This window comes from Trichechus manatus, unplaced genomic scaffold (assembly GCF_000243295.1).
Source record: "Trichechus manatus latirostris isolate Lorelei unplaced genomic scaffold, TriManLat1.0 scaffold00176, whole genome shotgun sequence".
Classification (NCBI taxonomy): Eukaryota; Metazoa; Chordata; class Mammalia; order Sirenia; family Trichechidae; genus Trichechus; species Trichechus manatus.
In genome coordinates, this window is record NW_004444112.1 from 2,929,180 (window position 1) to 2,947,746 (window position 18,567).

Consider the following 18,567-nt stretch of genomic DNA (forward strand, 5'->3'; position numbering starts at 1 on the left):
GGTGGCAATGGGTTTGGTTTGGTATGTACTTTTTAAAGTTTTTGCATACATCTTTCCAAAATGCCCTCTGGACAATTTATACTCTAACCTCAATGAAGGTATGCTATGAAAGAACATGCTATAAATGATCACAGACTTCAGTTCCACAATACCATTCCTTTTGTTTTACCACTGCTTATTCTAAATATCAAATAATCACTGTAACGATATTTAATAAACAGGTGAGGGGAAAAAAAACACAGATTCTGCCACAGAAATATATAGTTCATTTATCTATGTTCTCTTTTAATCCTTGTCCATATGCATAAATCTTTACCATAGATATAATTATCAGTGCACAGATTATTTGGTATCCAGCCTTTGAAACTTATAAAATTACAAACATTTTCAGACTTCATTCATATCACTTATAATGAACAAATTACTAAGTCAACTGATTGGAAAACTAAATCTTCTGTCCCAACCACTACATTCATGAGCAACAACTCCCAGCTGGTTTTTTTATTTACTTATTATGTGCACGGTGGTCTTAGGTCTTGGGAATGTGCTCATTCAACACTTCCTTTTCACTTTAAGTCTTGAATCCTGAGGAGTCCTGTACACATTACATTGCAGACCAGGTGAAAAAGGCAAAGGCTGTACCCACTGGCTCAACAGTTATGAGGTAAGTGGTTTCTTCTTGACTTTCTTCTTACATAACCCCCTGTTGTGCGTCCTCTGGTGCCCGATAAGGTGGGAGCTCTGGTTGAAGGCCCGTCCACACTTGTTGCACACGTAGGGACGCTCCCCAGTGTGAGTCCTCTGATGCCTGACGAGGTGAGAGCTCTGGCGGAATGCCTTTCCGCAGTCCCCGCATGGGTAGGGCTTGGCTCCAGTGTGAGTCCTTAGGTGCTGGAAGATGGCTGAGCGATCGTTGAAGGCTCGCCCACACTCGCGGCATTTAAATGGCTTCTCTCCAGTGTGAATCCTCTGATGCTGCGTGAGCGAGGAGCTCTGGATGAATGACTTTCCACAATCCTGACACACAAAGGGTCTGTCTCCTATGTGGATTTTTTTATGTACAGAAAAGTACTTTGGGTTCCGGAGAGTTTTACCACACTCACTGCATCGGCAATGTGGGCTTTCCTTGTGAATTCTTGTGAATGTAATCTGCTGAGCGCTCCGGCTGCAGGGTGTCCCGCAACCGCTGCTTTCCCTGGCTTTTCCCCCTTCGAAGCTACTCTGATGAATTTTTATGTGTGAATTATGCTTTGTGCTTTTAACCTGTGAGCTACGTTTGCGTAAACGTTTTCTAAGAGGAATTTTCTGTGGTGAAACAGGGCTTGTGCATAGACCAGTGTTTGCCCTGGATTGGGGGCTCTTGCAGTTCTCCTCCTGAGGTTGGGCCTTTTCCTGAGCAAACCTCACTTGTTTCAATGCTGTGTTCTGGACTTCTGGGACCTCATCTTGCAAGATGTCTCCTGAAGAGGAGGACATAGGGCCACCCTTTGAAGATTCATCCACTTTAAGACTGTGGGTTGGTTCTTGCTCAGAAGCATCAGGAGTTGGAGTTAACTCTTTGCTTTCCACTGTAGTTTCCCACCCTGAAAAAAACCCAAGAAGTGTGGACACTATACTGAGACAGTGCTAGAACAGGTCTGATAGTATGACAGGTATGATTAAGTATGCACAAGTTAGGGGATCATAGAGGACAGGGTATCTGTCTGGGGTGATGAAAAAGTTTTGAAATTAGACAGTTGTGACAGTTACAAACACCATGAATGCACTTAATACCACTGAATTGTTCACTTTAAAATGGTAAATTCTGTTATGTGTATTGTACCACACAGTATTAACAAACAAATGTAACAACAAAAAAAACCCTAGCTACCAAAAAAAAAAAACCCTGCTAGTCAAGGAGAGACTGAAAAGCAGTGAAGCAACAAAGAGGGCAACAGTGAACTTGGTGATCAAGGGACAAGAGTAATGCTGTTGGCAGGAATAGTACAGGGGGCTGGGATGCCGGTTTGAAGCGAGAACACCATGTCCAGGCCTTTGTCCACTCAAACCTAGGAGACACAGGGAGTGTTCGTTCTCCAAGCTCACTGCCGCTCTTCCCGTTCTTCTCATACACCCTCAGAGGACAGCAAATCAGTACTTCACTGGCCTGAGTCTACTGCTGTCCCTGCAGTTCTCCCACCCCTCCAAGTCCACGGTTCTGGTTAGAGCCCTGTGAGGCCCAAAGTCCAGCGCCTGCTACGCTGATAGCAGCTTCGCAGCCCCAGACACATTATGTGACCTCTCCAAGTCTGACTTGCCCTGTCTACAAACCAAGGAGGAAAAATACTTAGCTGGCAGGGCTGTCAGGAGGAACAAAAGCTAACTGGATGAAGCAGATGGTACTGTATGTGGCACAGGGTACTGTGGAATTAAAAAAAAAAACGAGCCTAAAAAATACTTGGACTCAGCTTTGGTTAATACGGCAACGGTGTATCAGTGAGTAATGCGTGGGGTCTTAAAAGGTGTGAGCAGCCACTCAAAATACAACTGGTCTCTATTATCCTGGACCAACAGAAGGAGGAGACCCAGGAATCAGAGAAAGAAATGGACTGTAGGTCTCACTGTCTCCATGAACTATTACCTCCTCTGTCATGAGACCAGAAGAAATGGATGGTGCCTGGCTACCATTAATGAACATTTTGATCAAGGATCCAATAGTTGGATCTTGATCAAAGACAGAAAAAAGTATGGAATAGAACTTCAAATTCTTACTGGAAACCAAGATTTACTGAATACACTGAGACTGGAGAAACTCTGAATCTATTACCTGGAAACAACTTTTAGGCCTTGAACTGAGACTATCCCATGAAATAATCTTTAAACTAAACAACAATTTAGCTCATTTAATAAAGAATGTTCATCTTGAGCACTGCACTCTTTTAAAGAATTATGTATATGGGATTAAATGAACATTAACTCTAAAATACCGATGAGAACTTTTAAGAGGCAGAGAGTCTGTGTTAATGGTGGTGAAACAACAGGGGCAGAGACAAGGAGAATGGTGACACAATGTGAAGTGTGTAACCATTGTCAATGATCTGTATATGTAAAAAATGTTGAACGGGTATATGTTTTCTGTAAATATTTTTACCAAAAAAAAAAAGATGATATCATTGTCCCCGTTGTATCTGAGGACATGCCTGGGTGTAAGGACCCAGATATGTGGGTCTGTATGGGTGCTACTTGCCTCTACAGGAGGATGGGAAGGAGAGAAGGCGGTGAGAAAGGCCAGGCATACGAATGGCCACAGGGCCCAGAAACACCGTGGAGGACCGGTGGCAGGGGCAGAAGCCTGGGGACATGCTTAGATTTGTCCATGCTGCTTCTGCCAGTGACAGTGTCTCCCTTCCTTCCCTTCATGACAAGGGCGAGGACATGTCTATCAACCTCCCCGCCCTAAGGATGCAACTCTGCCTGTGACGACCACAAACTTGCTTATAGGAAATGGCGTGGGTTGGAAACCATTCATGACAGAATAGTCGATGTGCTCAGTTCAGCTCTCAATTCGTCCACTAGTATTATAATCATTTATAAAACAAGAGAGGTCAACAACAGTGTCTAAGCTGGGTGCAAGGACACTAGGACACAGTGGGCTAACAAACCTAGGGATGGTGGTAACTTAAACCCGGCTGAGGGGATCTGGCAGAATGAGGACAAAGAGAATGACAGAGCCACAGGAGGTGGGTAATGCTGGCAGAGCACACACAAGAAGTGCCTCAGGGGCCCAGGAGGCCAGCAGAACACAGGAAGCTAGAAAGAAGGGCTGGGCTGGGAGATGAATGATCGTTTCTGCTTTTGAAACTACGTGCTTAAAATGACAATTACAAAAAAAATAAAAGGCAGATAAATCCATAAAATATGATCTTTGTGGAGAACTGCTGAGGAAAACATGGCGGGATGGAACAGGGCACCCAGAGGAAATGTTCTCACTGAGAAAAACGCTGTCCCCACGAAGATAGATGGATAGAAGGTGACAGGGATCAATCTGTGTCCCCCAAAATACATGTTGCAATCCTAACCCCTATAACCTTCAGATATAATCCTATTTGGAAATAGGGTTTTCTTTAGTGTGCTAATGTACGATGTGTCCTAAACCTAATCACTTCTGAGTTATAAGGAGCACCACAGACACAGACGAAAATAAACAAGGGGAAGATAGATGCTACATAAGGATCACCAAAGAAATGAGGAACAGTGGGGCTATGGAAGCTGAAAGAGACAAGGTACTTCCCCCAGAGCCAACAGGTAGAGAGCTTTCCCCTAGACTGATCCCCTGAATTCAGACATCTAGCCTCCTAAACTGTGAGAAAACAAATTTCTGTTCTTTAAAGCTACCCATGAGTGGTATTTCTGCTACAGCAGCAGCAAGACACCAAGAAGGGAAGACTTGGGGAAGGCAGGAAGATTCCCAAGGGGCTCAGGTCCTCAGAGAGTCTGAACAGCTGCCCCTCTACCCTAACCCCTCCTCCTTGCTCTAGCTCAGAGAGTGGAGCATGGGTCCCGGGTGTGGGTTACAGAAAGGCCGCAGAAAGTGCTGGGCAGGGGAGGGGTAGGTCCATCCTGGAAAGCAGTCTGGAGCCCTGTAACAGGCCACCAATGCCCAGTCCTAGCTGGAGGCCCTGAGAATACAGGAAGGGCAGAGTGGCTGGGGAGGCTGCAGCCTTACCCACAGAGACCAGGTTCCCGAAGGTCTCCAGCATCACGTCACGGTACTCCGTCCTCTGTGTTGGGCCCAGCAGCTTCCACTCCTCCCGGCTGAAATCCACGGCTACATCCTGGAAGGTCACAGCCTCCTGCAACAGCACCCACATGTCCCATCAGCCCAAGCCCTTGTGCCTCTGCATGAGAATCAGAGAGTTGTCTGCACTGAGGGGGCCCTTGCTTTGGCCATTTCCTCAGAGAGACACCAACTTGGGCCTGAAACATGTCTCGCCCCTCTGATAAAACTAGAGTCTGGGTCTCAAGATGAGAGGCAGAGCCCCACCCCCAGGGCACCCTGCACAGAGGTGAGAGCTCCTGGATTGAAACCCCAGCTCTGCTGCTTTCTTGGTATACAGAGGTGGGTTGGTGAACTTAGGCCTCTATTTCCCCTTCTGTAAGACAGAGGCACTGAGAAGACCTTCCCCACATACCTGCTGGATTGATTAAATGGTAACATTTGAATGTAAACCACACACTAATCTTGTCCACGGTAAGCATTCAAAAATGTCCATGATTACTACAATTTGTGACATACAGCCCGTGTCTGGACGTGAACGGAACAGACTAGTGCGTGGGTCAGTGTGGCCTTCAGTTTCTCTAAGGAGCTCACGTTCCACACGTCTAGCACAGTGGACTGAAGCAGCAGAGCAACGAATGCTGTCCCTCTGCCCTCGCTCCACCTCTTCTCCAGCCTTGGCTAGTCCTTCTCTAAATTTGCCACACCCCTCCCACCATGCTCTGGCCACCACTGCAGGCTGCTCTGCTTTCTCCACCTGGATGCAGGTGCTGCTTACGGGATCTGGAAGCAGACCTGTCCCACATCCATAGCTGCTCCAGCTCCCGCTCTGTTCAACCTCCCAGGGACTTGACGGCCCCAGTGTCTCCTTTCCCTTCACCTCCCAGGCACCACTGGTCTCACTTCCTGCCCCATGAGGACCCAATGCCCTGGCACCACACCAGCCACAGTGCCCTCTCCCAGGGCCTATTCATCCCTCCCTCCTGGAAACACCCCAGTGTTGGTGATCCCCACAGTCCCTCTGCTTGGCACCAGCACCAGGCAGAAAAAGCTGAAACAGAGTGTTGGGGGGATGGTCTGCCTCTATACCTCTTATTTGGGCTGCCTAAGCAGAAGCCTTGCGCCCAGAACATTCTTCGATTAAGGAGACTGGGAACTGGGTCTCTCTCACCCCCTTCTCCTTATCAGAGCAGCCTTCCCCTCTGTTCCGGGCACAGTAACTTTCTCTGTCTCTTGCAAATGTGCAGGCACCACATGGCACCTGGCCAACCCCACTTCTCTATCTGTTCCTGGCAGGAGAAAGCGGGCTCTCTTGTCTGCAGCACAGGAAGGGTGTGTGCAGAGCAATGCCTCCATCAGCCACGAGGAACAACCCCCTCGCTGGCCACGCGAGACCAGTGCCCACAAGTGAAGCTGATCTCACTCTCTCTCTTGTGAGTACAACGTTGCTCAATGCACTAGTAGAGCAAGTGGTTTGTGTCTTTTGCTGGGAACCCTGAATTCTGGTACAGCAGTTATATGACACAGAAGACCGGGCAGTAGGCTAACTGGAGCCTCCAAATGCAGCTACTGACCCCAGCTGGTGATTCTCAGCACTGCCTGCAGCTTTTGAGGCTCCCCAAACCCTCTCCTCCCGCGGCCAATGAAACCTCCCATCCTTCCAACCTCTGGTCTGTCTCTTAAAGTGACAACCTCAGCTCCTACTTCAAAAAGATCTACAAGTGCCACAGGCAAACTGCCTGCCCCCCCCCATTCCACCTGCATTTAAACTTTTCTGACACTGCCCCACCTAGATGCCCTCACCTGAGGCCAACCCCCTCTGAAAAGCCCTACCCCCACCTGAAACACTCCCACATTCTGATAAGCCTCACTCCCACCTGAATCACCTTTCTCCAACAAGCCCTGCTCCCACCTGACACGCATCTACTCTGACAAGCTCCACCCCTCCTTCTGCAACCCCTCCACATATCCCACCCCCACTTGACAAGCCTTGCTCCTCCATGAGCAGATGTCCCCCTTCACCCACTTGATTAACTGTCTACCAAGCTCTTGCCACCTTTGTGGACTCAGAGGCTGCCCCAGGTTGGATCCGTAACGAGTCCTTACTAAGGAGTTGATCAGGATGCTAGGAGGAAGACGTCTCCTCAGGCCCCTTCACCTGGAGCTGGGGGGCTGCAGTGTAATGGATTGCTTTTGTGTTGCCTTTCTTGCCAGGGTCTTGTAACTCCCACCCAGGTGATTGGGCGGGACTGTACAGACAGGATTTAACTGTAGCCTACCAAGGGGATTGGTCAGTTTTGCCATCCGGCTGGGCTTGAAATAAGCCACCCCAGAGGCGGGAAAGGGAGGAGCCCATCACCACCAAGGAAGGTCAGAAGCCAGCACGTCCTTGGGACCTGGGATCCCTGTGCTGAGAATCTCCTGGAAGCAAGAGACCGAGAGAGCAAGCTGTAACCCTGAAGGTGGTGAGAAGTGGTGGCAGGAGACACCTGTCAGGAAAGACTTGGCAGCAGGAGGCGCAGTGGGCTTCCCAGCTCATGGAGCGGGAAAGCTGAGTGCCTTTGGGCAGAGGCCTAGGGCCAGGGAGAGGCGTGCCTGTAAACACAGCGGAGAAGAGTCTATCCTGATAGAAGACCTGTATCCTGAATGTTCCTAAACTTGAACTGTAACCTGTTACTTCCCTAATAAACCCCATAATCGTGAGTATTGTCTGTGAGTTCTGTGTGGCCACTGCAATGAATTATCGAACCCAGGAGAGAAGTACAGTGCGAGGGATGGCTGGTGTCAGAGTTGGTAAAGATGGTGGAAACAGAAGGCATGTCTGACCTCCGCCTCATGGGAATGAGCCTTGGGCTGTTGGTCTGGATTCTCCTTCCCCCTTCTGAAGTTACAGGTGGTCAGACGCTGCCCTCATGCAGTTTTTACAGAGGTATTTTGCTCCCACGTGGCAGAACCTGCCTGAGAATGAAGCTGGCAAGGGGAAAGCAGAGCCAAGACACTGGGGTTGGGAAGAGATCCTCCCATCACAGGGTAGCACCTGGATCCAGCCTTGCTCAAAGCCTACCCCTGCACAACTCATTACATATACGCCACCTACAACGAAAGAGCTCTAACCAATGCCACATACACGACGCACCTCACCTTGATTGCACTCCCTGTCCTTTTTCATTATGGAGAACTTCAAACAAATACAAAAATAACCCATAAAAGAAACCAACCCCGAATACTCATCACTTAGTCTCAACACATGACCAGTCCTGTCTGGTCCATGCTCCACGTGTGCGTTATTCTGAAGCAAATCCTAGGCTCTGTACCACTTCGCTCATCAATACTTAAGTCTGTAATTCCGAAGGACGAGGCCTCGCTCATTCTAACCAAGATCTGGACCAAGTCCACACGCCCCTGCCTTTGGTTGCTCCATCTCTCAGGTCTCTTCTAAGTACTCGGTCCCCATCCCTCTTGCCTCACTGTACCCTTCTTCAAAGTTCAGGCCACTTCAGAGCCCAGCACGGCTCTGAGTACACAGCTGGAGGGAAGCCAAGAGGGAAGCCCAGGGTATAGGGAAGCCTTGAGAGCGGGGCCCACTGCACAGGTGATCCTGTGACCAAAGCACAGAGCAAGAGGGCAACAATCACACTCACCTCAGGCAGCTCCTTTGCTGGACAGTCAGCCACCTTCTCCTCCTTTTCTTCCTCTTGCCAATCAGTGATCTCCAGAGAAGAGGCAGGGCCCTGGGATGGCAGAGCTGGGGAGGAGCAGGGGTAGACTTCAGGCAAGGCTAGATCCAGGTGCTATCTCCACAAGAACCACCCACATCCTGGCCTCTCCCAGGCTTGCTAAATCAGGGTGAGGGATGCTTGTCTGTCTCACTGTGACCCTGAGGGGCTGGCATACACCTGCATTCTACTGCTGCCCCTGAAATCTCTGCTCCCACCCTCTCCCAAGTACTAACTCAGATCCCAGCCCCTCTGAGGCGAGCTGCCTCATCTCCGTATTCATCCCTGCAGCTGGCCTGGCTGCCTTCTCCTCCATAGAGGCAAAACCCTCATTTCCAGCCTCTGGGTCCTGTACCCTGCACTTCCTCCCTCCTGCTGTCCCAGGGAGGGTGTGACTTCCCTCCACCCCCAGGATGGCTCTGCTCTCTCCTATCCCTGAGGCTGTCTTCCCTCTCCTGACACTCATCCAACTCTGTGTGAACTTTATCAAGTCTCTCCCACCTTAGGAATAAAAAAACCCTGCCCTGGCCTTATGTTCCCTTCCAACCAAGGCTCCCTCATATCCAGCCTTCTTCACACATTCCTACATGGTCCACAAACTTACAATGCTGACTCTATCCCGCTATCAAGCAGCTCGGACCAGACCTAGGCTGACCAATCAGGCCATTGCATCCTCTTGGCCACAGTGATTGGGTCCACAGCCAGCCAATCAGAGCCAGCGAGACTTCGGGATAATTGGAAAACAGAAACTCCAAGTGGCTTCAAGTGAAGCCAATAGAGGGCAGCAGAGCTTAGAGATGGGAAAGAGGAGTCCTGATGACACCATTGGACCCCTGGATTCAGCTGTGCCTGAAGCCTGTCACCCTGGTACTTAGTACATTCTCTTTCAATCTAAACCATTTTGTACCAGGTTTTCTGCCTCTCACACTCAAGTCACAACAAACATGCTACCCACAAAACTGGGTGTTAGGCTCTCTGGAGGGCCTCTTCCTCTGTATGAAGGCTAGTTGATTTCATTCCCCCCCAAGGACTTAAATACAGGAAAGACTCATTGACTTTCATCTCATGAACTCTAAAACTGTTTCCTTGACACCTGTGTTGTTTCCCATTGTTGCTATGACAAATTGACGGAAAACTTAGTTGCTTAAAACAACAAAAACTTATCCTCTTATAGTTCTGGAAATCAGAAACCCAAAACTAATCTCATTCAGCTAAAATCAAGATGTTGGCCAGGCTACATTTCTTCTGGAGGCCCAAGGGGAGAATCTGTCCCTTGTCTTTTCCAGCTTCTAAAAGGCAGCTTAAGGAGCCCTGGCAGCACAACTGTTAGGCGCTCAGCTGGTAATCAAACACGTAGTAGTTTAAACCCACCTAGCGGCTCCAAGGGAGAAAAGAACCTGGTATCTGCTCCCATAAAGATTACAGCCTAGGAAACTCTATGGAACAGTTTTACTCTCTCACATGGGGTCGCTATGAGTCAAATCTACTCGACAGACAAAACAGGCTGCTTGCCTTCCTTGGCAGGTGGCCCCTCATCACTCTTACCTCTGCATCTCTCATCACATCTCCTCTGATTCTGACCTTGTGGTATCCCTCCTATAAAGACCCTTGTGATTACACTAAGCCCAACCAGACCATCAAAGAGAACCCCTCTACTAAAAACCTTAACTTTCCAATGATTTACTCTCACAAGAAGCACATTCTAGACACCACCACGTGCCAGGCCTGAATAGGAATGCAAAATGTGACAGTACGCGACACAGAAATGTCCTATTGTTGTTGTTGTTTTTGGGTGCCGTTGAGTCAATTCTGCCTCATGGCGACCCCATGTGACAGAGTGGAACTGCCCCATAGAAGTTTTCTAGGCTGCAATCTTTATGGAAGCAGACCACCAAGTCTTCCTCCCATGGACTGGCTGGTGGGTTTAAACCACCGACCTTTCCGTTAGCAGCTGAGTGCTTAACCACTGTGCCACCAGGGCTCCTTTTCGGAAACGTCCTAGCCCCTGTGAAAGAGCCTGGTAGAACAATGAAGTTCCATGGAGTCTTGCTCCTACACACATCCCTCACCTGTGTGCTCCCCTCAGCCCCCACCACTGACACTCCAATGTGAGCCTCCACCCTCTCATTAGGAGTGGCACCAGCCCTTGGGTGGCCCAGCTATTTCACTACTTGCCCATGTTCACCATCCACCGCATACAACAGCTGCACACACCAGCTGAAAGACACTTCAACGCTCAAATCAGATGATGCCACAACCCCTTAGAACACAGAAAACGCTTACTGTGGTTTTAGAATGATGTGGAAATCTCCACAAGGGCTCACAAGGTGTGAGGCCACAACTCCCAGAAGGGCTCCCAAGGGCCTGGCCAGCCCAGTCCCTTGGACACAGGCAAGACTTGAAATAGATGGGCCATCCAAGGGTTGGTGCTCCCTTCCACCACAGAACTGCACACCTTCTCTCCAATTCTGAGTGATCATTCCCACGTTGGGATCTTTACAGGTACATCGCATCCCCCCTTGCTTAGCTCCCCTTCTTCACAAGGCTAAGTTCTACTCAGACTACAGCAACTTGGCCTTCACAAGTCTCGCCAGCACCTCCAGTCCATGTTGACCCCAGCACATGTCACCTGTGTATTTATTCGTCAAACACTCATCTTTCCTGCTGGACCCCAGGCCCCACAAGCACACAAGCCCCTTCGTTCTTAGTTGCTACTTTACGCTAAAAAAACAAACAACAAACAAACCCAAAACTGTTGCTTCCAGTGGATTTCGACTCATGGTGACCCATGTTTTACTGAGTAAAACTTCCATAAAATTTTCATGGCTGTAATCTTTATGGAAGCAGATTGCCAGGCCTTTCTTCCACAGCACTGCTGGGTGGGTTCAAATCGCCAACCGCTAGGTTAGCAGATGAGTGCAAACCATTTGCACCACCCAGGGACCTAACTTTATGTATAGCCCCTACCAAGATCCTGAAACTGGAAAGTACCCCACGTATATACCCACTTAACTAAAATTTGGTTTCCGATGTGCTCGTGGTGAGGCAGGGCTCCCAAAAGCATGACAAGAAGCACTTTATCCATCAGAAGGCCCTGGAGGGCTTGCCAAAGAAGCTGTGGTGGGCCCTAGGCCAGGGTTTCAGTAGCTCTGCATTATAAACTGAATTGCGTTTCCCAAAATTATGTAAATCCTAATCTCTATACCTGTGGTTACAATCCCATTTGGGAATAGGTTCTCGTACGTTAATGAGGCAGTATTAGTGTAGGGTCTATCTTGAATCAATCTCTTTTGGGATATAAGAAGAGCAGATTGACCAAGCAGAGATCGGGAAGACAGACGCCATCCCAACAAGATCTCCAAGAGACCAAGAAACAGAAGCTGAAAGGAAACAAAGACCTTCCCCTAGAGCTGGTACCTGAATTCAGACTTCTAACCTCCTAAACTGTAGAAAATATATTTGTTAAAGCCACCCACTTGTGGGATTTCTGTTATAGCAGCACTAAATAATTAAAATGTGGAGCCCTGGTGGTGCAGTGGTTAAGAGGACAGCTGCTAACCAAAAGGTCGGCAGCTCAAACCCATCAGCCACTCCTTGGAAATCCTATGGGGCAGTTCTACTCTTGTTCTATAAGGTCACTATGAGTCAGAATCAACTCGATGGCAACCGAGATAATTAAGACATTCTGGGATGGGGCCTGAGAACTTTCATTTCCAACAAATGAGACTAGGGAGGAGGGCATTCCCAGAGCCCTTGATTTAGGGGCAGAGGCAGGCATGTTAGCAAGGAAGCATCTAAAGCTCTAATGTGGGGAGGGGATGCATGAAGGATGCAGACGCCCTTGGTCCAGAAGGAGTAGGCAGAGCCCTTCCTTACCCCACAGGAAGGCTGGAACTCTCCCTCGCCTGCATGGCATCCCCCAGGAGGCCAAAAGAGCTGCCCCTCTCCAACGCTTCCGGCATACCCACCTTCTTCTGTGGATATCCAAGTCACGACCTCCACCAGGGCTGCTGCCTCCTGGCAGTCTGCTGGGTGCTGCGACTCCACCCAAGTCCTAAGCTTTCTGGGCAGCACGCCAAGGAACTGCTCCAGCACCAGCAGCTCCAGCATTTGCTCCTTGGAGCGTGCCTCGGGCCGCAGCCACTGGTGGCAGAGCTCACGCAGCTGGGCCAGGGCCTGTTGGGGACCCATCGCCACCTGGTAGCAAAACTGCCGGAACCTCTGGCGAGCCGCCTCAGGGTCAGCAGAATGTTCGCCTGGCTGTCCAGCAGGCTCCCCAGGGAGCTCTGAGTTTAGGCCCCCGTCTTCAGCATAGAGGGCTCGAATCTGGGCATTGCGGGAACGAGCCGCCTCCTGGTTCAGCGTGAGCACCTCCGCAACCTCAATCTTTCTCAGGGGATTCGAGTCCCCCTCCCCATCAGGGAGAAGGTCCGCATGGGGATCCAGCTGAGCCTCCACGACCTCCATCTTCCGCAGGGGTCTTGAGCCCCTCTTCCCATCAGGGAAAGGGTCCTCTTGAGGATCCAGCTGAGCCACAGGACATTCTGTAAGCAAAAACAGAGCAAGGCAATCAGCATACGTCAACATCATTAGCCACCAAGGAAATGCAAACCCACAACAAGATACCACTTTACAACCACTTCTTGTTAGATATCAGGGAATCGATTTTGATTCATAGTAACCCCATGTGACAAAGCAGAACTGCCCCATAGGATTTCCTGGTCTGTAATCTGTACGGGAGCAGATTACTAGGTTTTTTGGTCCTGTGGAACTGCTGGGTGAGTTTGAACTGCCACTTTTGGTTAGCAGTCAAGTATTAACCTTTTGCATGACCAGGGCTGCTTCTGTAAAGATGAATCAGAATCGACAGCATTTAACAACAAGAACAGTCTTTATGGGAACGGAGTGACAGGTCTTTCTCCCAAGGAGCCACTGGGTGAGTTTGAATCACTGACGTTTTGGTTAGCAGCCAAGTGCTTAACTGTTTCACCACCAGGGCTCCTTTCACAACTACCAGGGTGGCTATAATCAAGGTGGACAAGAACAAGTGTTGGTTTGTTGGGATGTGGAAAAATTGGAACCCTCTCACATTGTTGGTGGGAATGTAAAGTGCTGCAGCTGCTTTGTAAAACAGTAGGGAAGCGCCTCACAAAGCACAGGGTTACTATATGACCTACGAATCCCATTCCTAGGTATATACCCAAAAAAACTGAAAAGACACATCCGCACAAAAACTTTGTACGCAAACGTTTACAGCAACACTATACCAAAAACAGGAAACAATCCAAGAGTTCATCAACTAAAGAACAGATAAACATATTGTGATACATCCACATAATGGAATATTATTTGACCTTGAAAAAGAATGAAGTGCTAACACGTCCTACAACACCAATGAACCTTGAAAGCACTATACTACATTAAAAAGGCCAGTCATAAAACACCATATGTTGTACAATAACATTTAGATAAAATGTCCAGAATAAGCACATCTACAAAAACAGAAAGGAAATTAGTAGTTGTCAGGAGATGGATGGATTGATAGGATTGGGGTACAACAGCTAATGGGTGCGGAATTTCTTTTCAGGGTGATTAAAATCTTCTAGAATTAGACAACTGTGAAAGTTGCACAACCTCGTCAATATACTAAAAAATCACTTAATTGTATAATTAGTAAGAGTAAAAATTATGGTATGTGAATACAGCTATTAAAAACAATTAGAGAAAAAGTGGCAACAGCAGTTCAAAACAGATCAGCGATGCTACCTCTGCATGGCACTTCTAAGGGGAAAAAAAGCTGCTCCTTCCTCCAAGGGAACCAAGAACAAGGATGTTTGAGACAGGTAGCCTGGGGCCCAACACAGTGTCCACAATAGTACATCTGGTTGACTGAACACTAAGGCAGCTCAGAAATGCAAAGCAATAAGACATCAGAAAGCTCCTTAAAACCCCAAGAAAACGTACTAATTCAAAATGACTTAACAAAAGCCTTAAAAAACAAACACAAAATAAATGTAAATGACTATGTTTATGATTTACTTCCAATTGGAAATGACATTTTGTAAAAATGGTTATGATGTGGCTGACATCAAGAGCACACCTGCACATCTACTCTTGCTGTTTTATCAACTGTTAGCAAACTCAAAGCACTAGCAATTACTATCCAGATGCTTTCACTGGGTTAACTCATAGTCAGGGCAGTCTTCAGAGATGCAGAGACACACCTAGACACTGAATATACAAACGGACAACGGCCACATCACACACAACCACAAGCTCTGACCCACAATCTCGGTGACAATCAGCCCAGGAAAGTGAACCACAACCTCTGCAGCCAACAGCCCAGAACATTCAGGACTTGGTCAATGCTAGGCGCCCCACCACCACTTTTTCTTTTTGCCTATGCTCCCAGCTAAGGACCAACCCGATAAAGTCAAATATACTCCTCAGCCAACGATGTTAACATGCCCCACTTCTATTTAGCTTGCCTCTAGCTTCCAACCAGAACCAAGCTTTCTTCACCTGCCTTTGAGTCTCTACCCAACACAAGAGACCGTGACTATACTCCCTGTGCACAGGAAACTGAGTAAACAGCCTATGCGTCCTTACTGGCTGATCATTATTTTCACAACACACGCACATCCTGAGCAACGTGATCTAAGATAGAGCAAAACTGTTAACACAGTGTCAAAACACGGCTCAATAAAACTGAAAGACTAGTATGTAGAGGCCAAAAATTACGATTATATGGAATTATTGTAAAGTAGAAAAGATCTTGTGACATTAAGTGAAAAGCACAAAATTGTATACGTGGAACGCAACTCCGTTTACGGGGTGTGGGTAAGGAACAGAGAAATCTGAGACGTTAGGAGCAGCTGCCTGTGCAAGCCGCGCCTGCTGTTTTCTCGGCGTCCGTATCCTTCCTGCACCTGCTAAACCTGCCAACCTGAGCACTCATTCAAAGGCGCTCAAGTGCCGGGCTTGCAGAAGAAATACTGTCGTTCCTGGGGAAGTGGTCTTGACCAAGTCGCAGCCCTATGCGAACACCCGATATTCGCGCAACCGGCGCGTGACTCGGTTTCCCCACCCGTAAAATGGCGACGATGTCCCCTCTGCGTCCGGAAGACTCAGCAAACTGCTGCTTCCGGCCAGTCCCGGAAGCGCGCCACGCGCCCGTACCCCCCCCCCCGCACTACAATTCCCAGGAGCCTCGGCGGAGCTGACTTCCGGAGCCGCCATCTTGGTGGAGCGGTTCGGCCCCGGCCCCGCCCGGATGGCCGTAGCTATGCTGCTCAGCAGCTTTTGGGGGGTTTCGTTCCTTCGTTTTAAAACCACCGAGAAGGGCTTCCTTCGCCATAGAAGACCCGCGAATTGTGGCCCGCACGCCCCGCCGGAGCTCCCCACACACCTTCCTGATGTGCAAGTCCCTTTCCCCCAGGCTCACGAGGAGCAGGGGACAGCGCGGGCGCTTTCCTCGCGCGGCAACGAACAACGGAGGTACCGTCCATCTTCTGGCCCCAGCTTCCAACCGAGTTCCGCCTCTGAGGCCTCCCGCTTTTACACCCATCAGGTGTTGCAATATGCTGGCGCGCTATCAGCGAAGTGAGTCAGAGTGAGTCAGAGTCGAGTCGCGTCGCGTCGCGTCGCCCCGGGCTGGGATTGCACAACAGACAGGTGCTGCAACATGCCTTTAACGGCCCTAGCGACCAAACCAAACCCACTGCTGCCGAGTCAGTTCTGACTTATTACAACCCTATAGGGCAGTGTACAACTGCCCCATAGAGTTTCCAAGGCTATAAGTCTTTACGAAAGCCGACTGCCACATCTTTCTCCCGTGGAGCGGCTGCTGGTGGGTCTGAACTACCAACCTTTCAGTTAGCAGCCGAGCGCTTAACCATTGCACCACCAGGGCTCCTGCAGCCTTTGCTAGTCACTCCTTTTCTACCTTTAGGGTGGTTTTTATGTATTTTTTTTTAACTTGATAAAATTAGGGACAGTTAATCTATTACCACTCTCTTTCCTGAAATAAAGGAGCCCTGGTGGAGAAAAGGTTAAGCGCGGCACTATTAACCGTGGAGTTTGAACCCACCAGCAGCTCCACTGGAGAAAGACCGGGTCATTTGTTCCCATAAAGACTACAGCCTTGGACGCCCTATGAGGATGTTCTACAGTGTCCTATAGGGTCCCTGAGTCTGAATCAATTGGACAGCACAAGTTTGGTTTTTAAGTTTTTTTCCCTCAAATAAGCTTTTGAATTTGTTTGCGTTCTGTGTGCCTGTCCCTTCCAACTCATTTATATTTGCCTTAATCTTTAGCATTTAATTCCTTTCCTGTTCCTTAGGACCTCTGGGGTTGTATTTATTTTCATCCACATTCTTGATTTCAAAGTTAGAGTATTTCTTTGAATTGGAGCTCTTAAGATTTGGAATTTTCTTCTGGAGTAATTCAAGAAGCCAGGCATAGGAATTCACCTGCAGCTCCAACAACCAGCAACACTGGCCTGAGGAGTCATCCAGACACGGGAAACGCACCACATGAGCCGGCTTCCTGAAGGGCTCCCTGTCTGGCCACAGGCACAATTTTGTGTAACAGTCATGCCAAAAAACCCATTGCCTTGGAGTCAATTCCGACTCATTAGCAACCCTACAGGACAGAGCAGAACTGCCCCCAAGGAGCAGGTGGAAGACTCGAACTGCCAACCTTTTCATTAGCAGCTGTAGCTTTAACCACTGCGCCACCATGGCTCCAACAGTCATGCATGACACTTAAAAAAAAAAAAAAACTTAATTCTCTCTATTGCTTGAGAGCTTTCTAATTTTTTACACTTTAGTTTTTTCCCCTTGGTTCATCACAGGGATTTTTACAGTAAAACCTGTGAAAGCTAGAACCTGTGTAAGGTGGAAACCTGCCAGAGAAGGAAAACTCAAATATTTTCCACTAAAAGAAGTAAATGAAAAGTGTAAGACTGCACTCTGTCAAAGGTGGAAAACTTGTTTGGAGACCCCAAAAAACAAGGCAATGCTGGCAAGTTCTGGCTTTCACAAGTTTCACTGTAGCTGTTAGATTCATTCTATTCTACTCCTCTTCCCCTCCCTTTCTAATTTACTTATTTCTCCTTTTCTCTTAATTATTTTCTCCCCTTCTCCACTGGGTTTTGGAGCAGTCCCGCCCAATTTTGTGTTGAATGCTCACTCAAATATTGACGCTTACTGTTTTAAGAATCAAACTTTGAAGCTTTTAAGCACGTCTGAGTGTGCGACTGGACGTCAGGGACACTGTGGCTTGGTTACAGGTGTGCTGGGGGTCTAGCTGTCCAGCTCTGCATGCTGCAGGAGACCTCTGGCCCACACACACTACTCACATGATTATATAACACATCTATTGGGTGCCGGGTACAGAGGACAGCTCAGTAAATGAGATGAGCCACAAACGCAGGCATTCAATGCACCTCAGTCCTCTAAATCTCAACCACTTCCTCTGCATCTCTAAGGTTGTCCTTATCACTGTTCGTTCCTGGGAAGTAAGCACCCTACTATGGAAGCTCAGATACTTAAAAAGCAACCCACCCACACAGGGCTGCTTAATAATCACCATCAGCTCTGGGCTCCAAACACTGGGTTTCCATCCACTAGCTGAGTAACTCCATGGCAATACTGGTAATTTAGTCCCCTCATCTTTGACTCATTACTATTGTTATTCAAATTAACTGAGCCTTTGAGCAAGGAGCTTCACTGCTCTGGGCATCAGTGTCCTCACCCTAAGCGATGAGGCACCCAAGTGCTGATACAGAGTGCAGTGAAGGCTCCTGGGGGCTGCCATCATCATCCTCGTTACTGTTCTCTCACATACTTTCTCTCTGCTGCTTCCCTTCCAAAATGAGAAACAAGCCTGAAATTATTAGCTGTTTTCCTAATGAATGCAGATTTGTCTAATCAGAGATCTAGGGGCTACCACTCCACAAATATAATGCTAACTGTTAACAATGCCGAAACCCTGGTGGCGTAGGAAAACTTGGTGGTGTAGGAAACCCTGGGGGTGTAGTGTTTAAGTGCTACAGCTACTAACCAAAGGGTCGGCAGTTCAAATCCACCAGGC

General features: G+C 48.5%; 1 protein-coding gene across 1 annotated transcript in view; it reads right to left on the reverse strand.

Annotated features, from left to right (window-relative positions):
• Positions 1-246: 246 nt before the first annotated feature.
• Positions 247-18,567, reverse strand: part of ZNF274 (zinc finger protein 274) — a 29,555-nt gene continuing 11,234 nt past the window's right edge. The window contains exons 4-7 of the mRNA XM_023741239.1: positions 12,441-13,016; positions 8,398-8,501; positions 4,706-4,832; positions 247-1,583 (exon numbers count right to left, since the gene is read on the reverse strand). Coding sequence (XP_023597007.1) covers positions 658-1,583; positions 4,706-4,832; positions 8,398-8,501; positions 12,441-13,016 — 1,733 coding nt within the window. The 3' untranslated portion in view covers positions 247-657. The remainder of the gene's footprint in view (positions 1,584-4,705; positions 4,833-8,397; positions 8,502-12,440; positions 13,017-18,567) is intronic.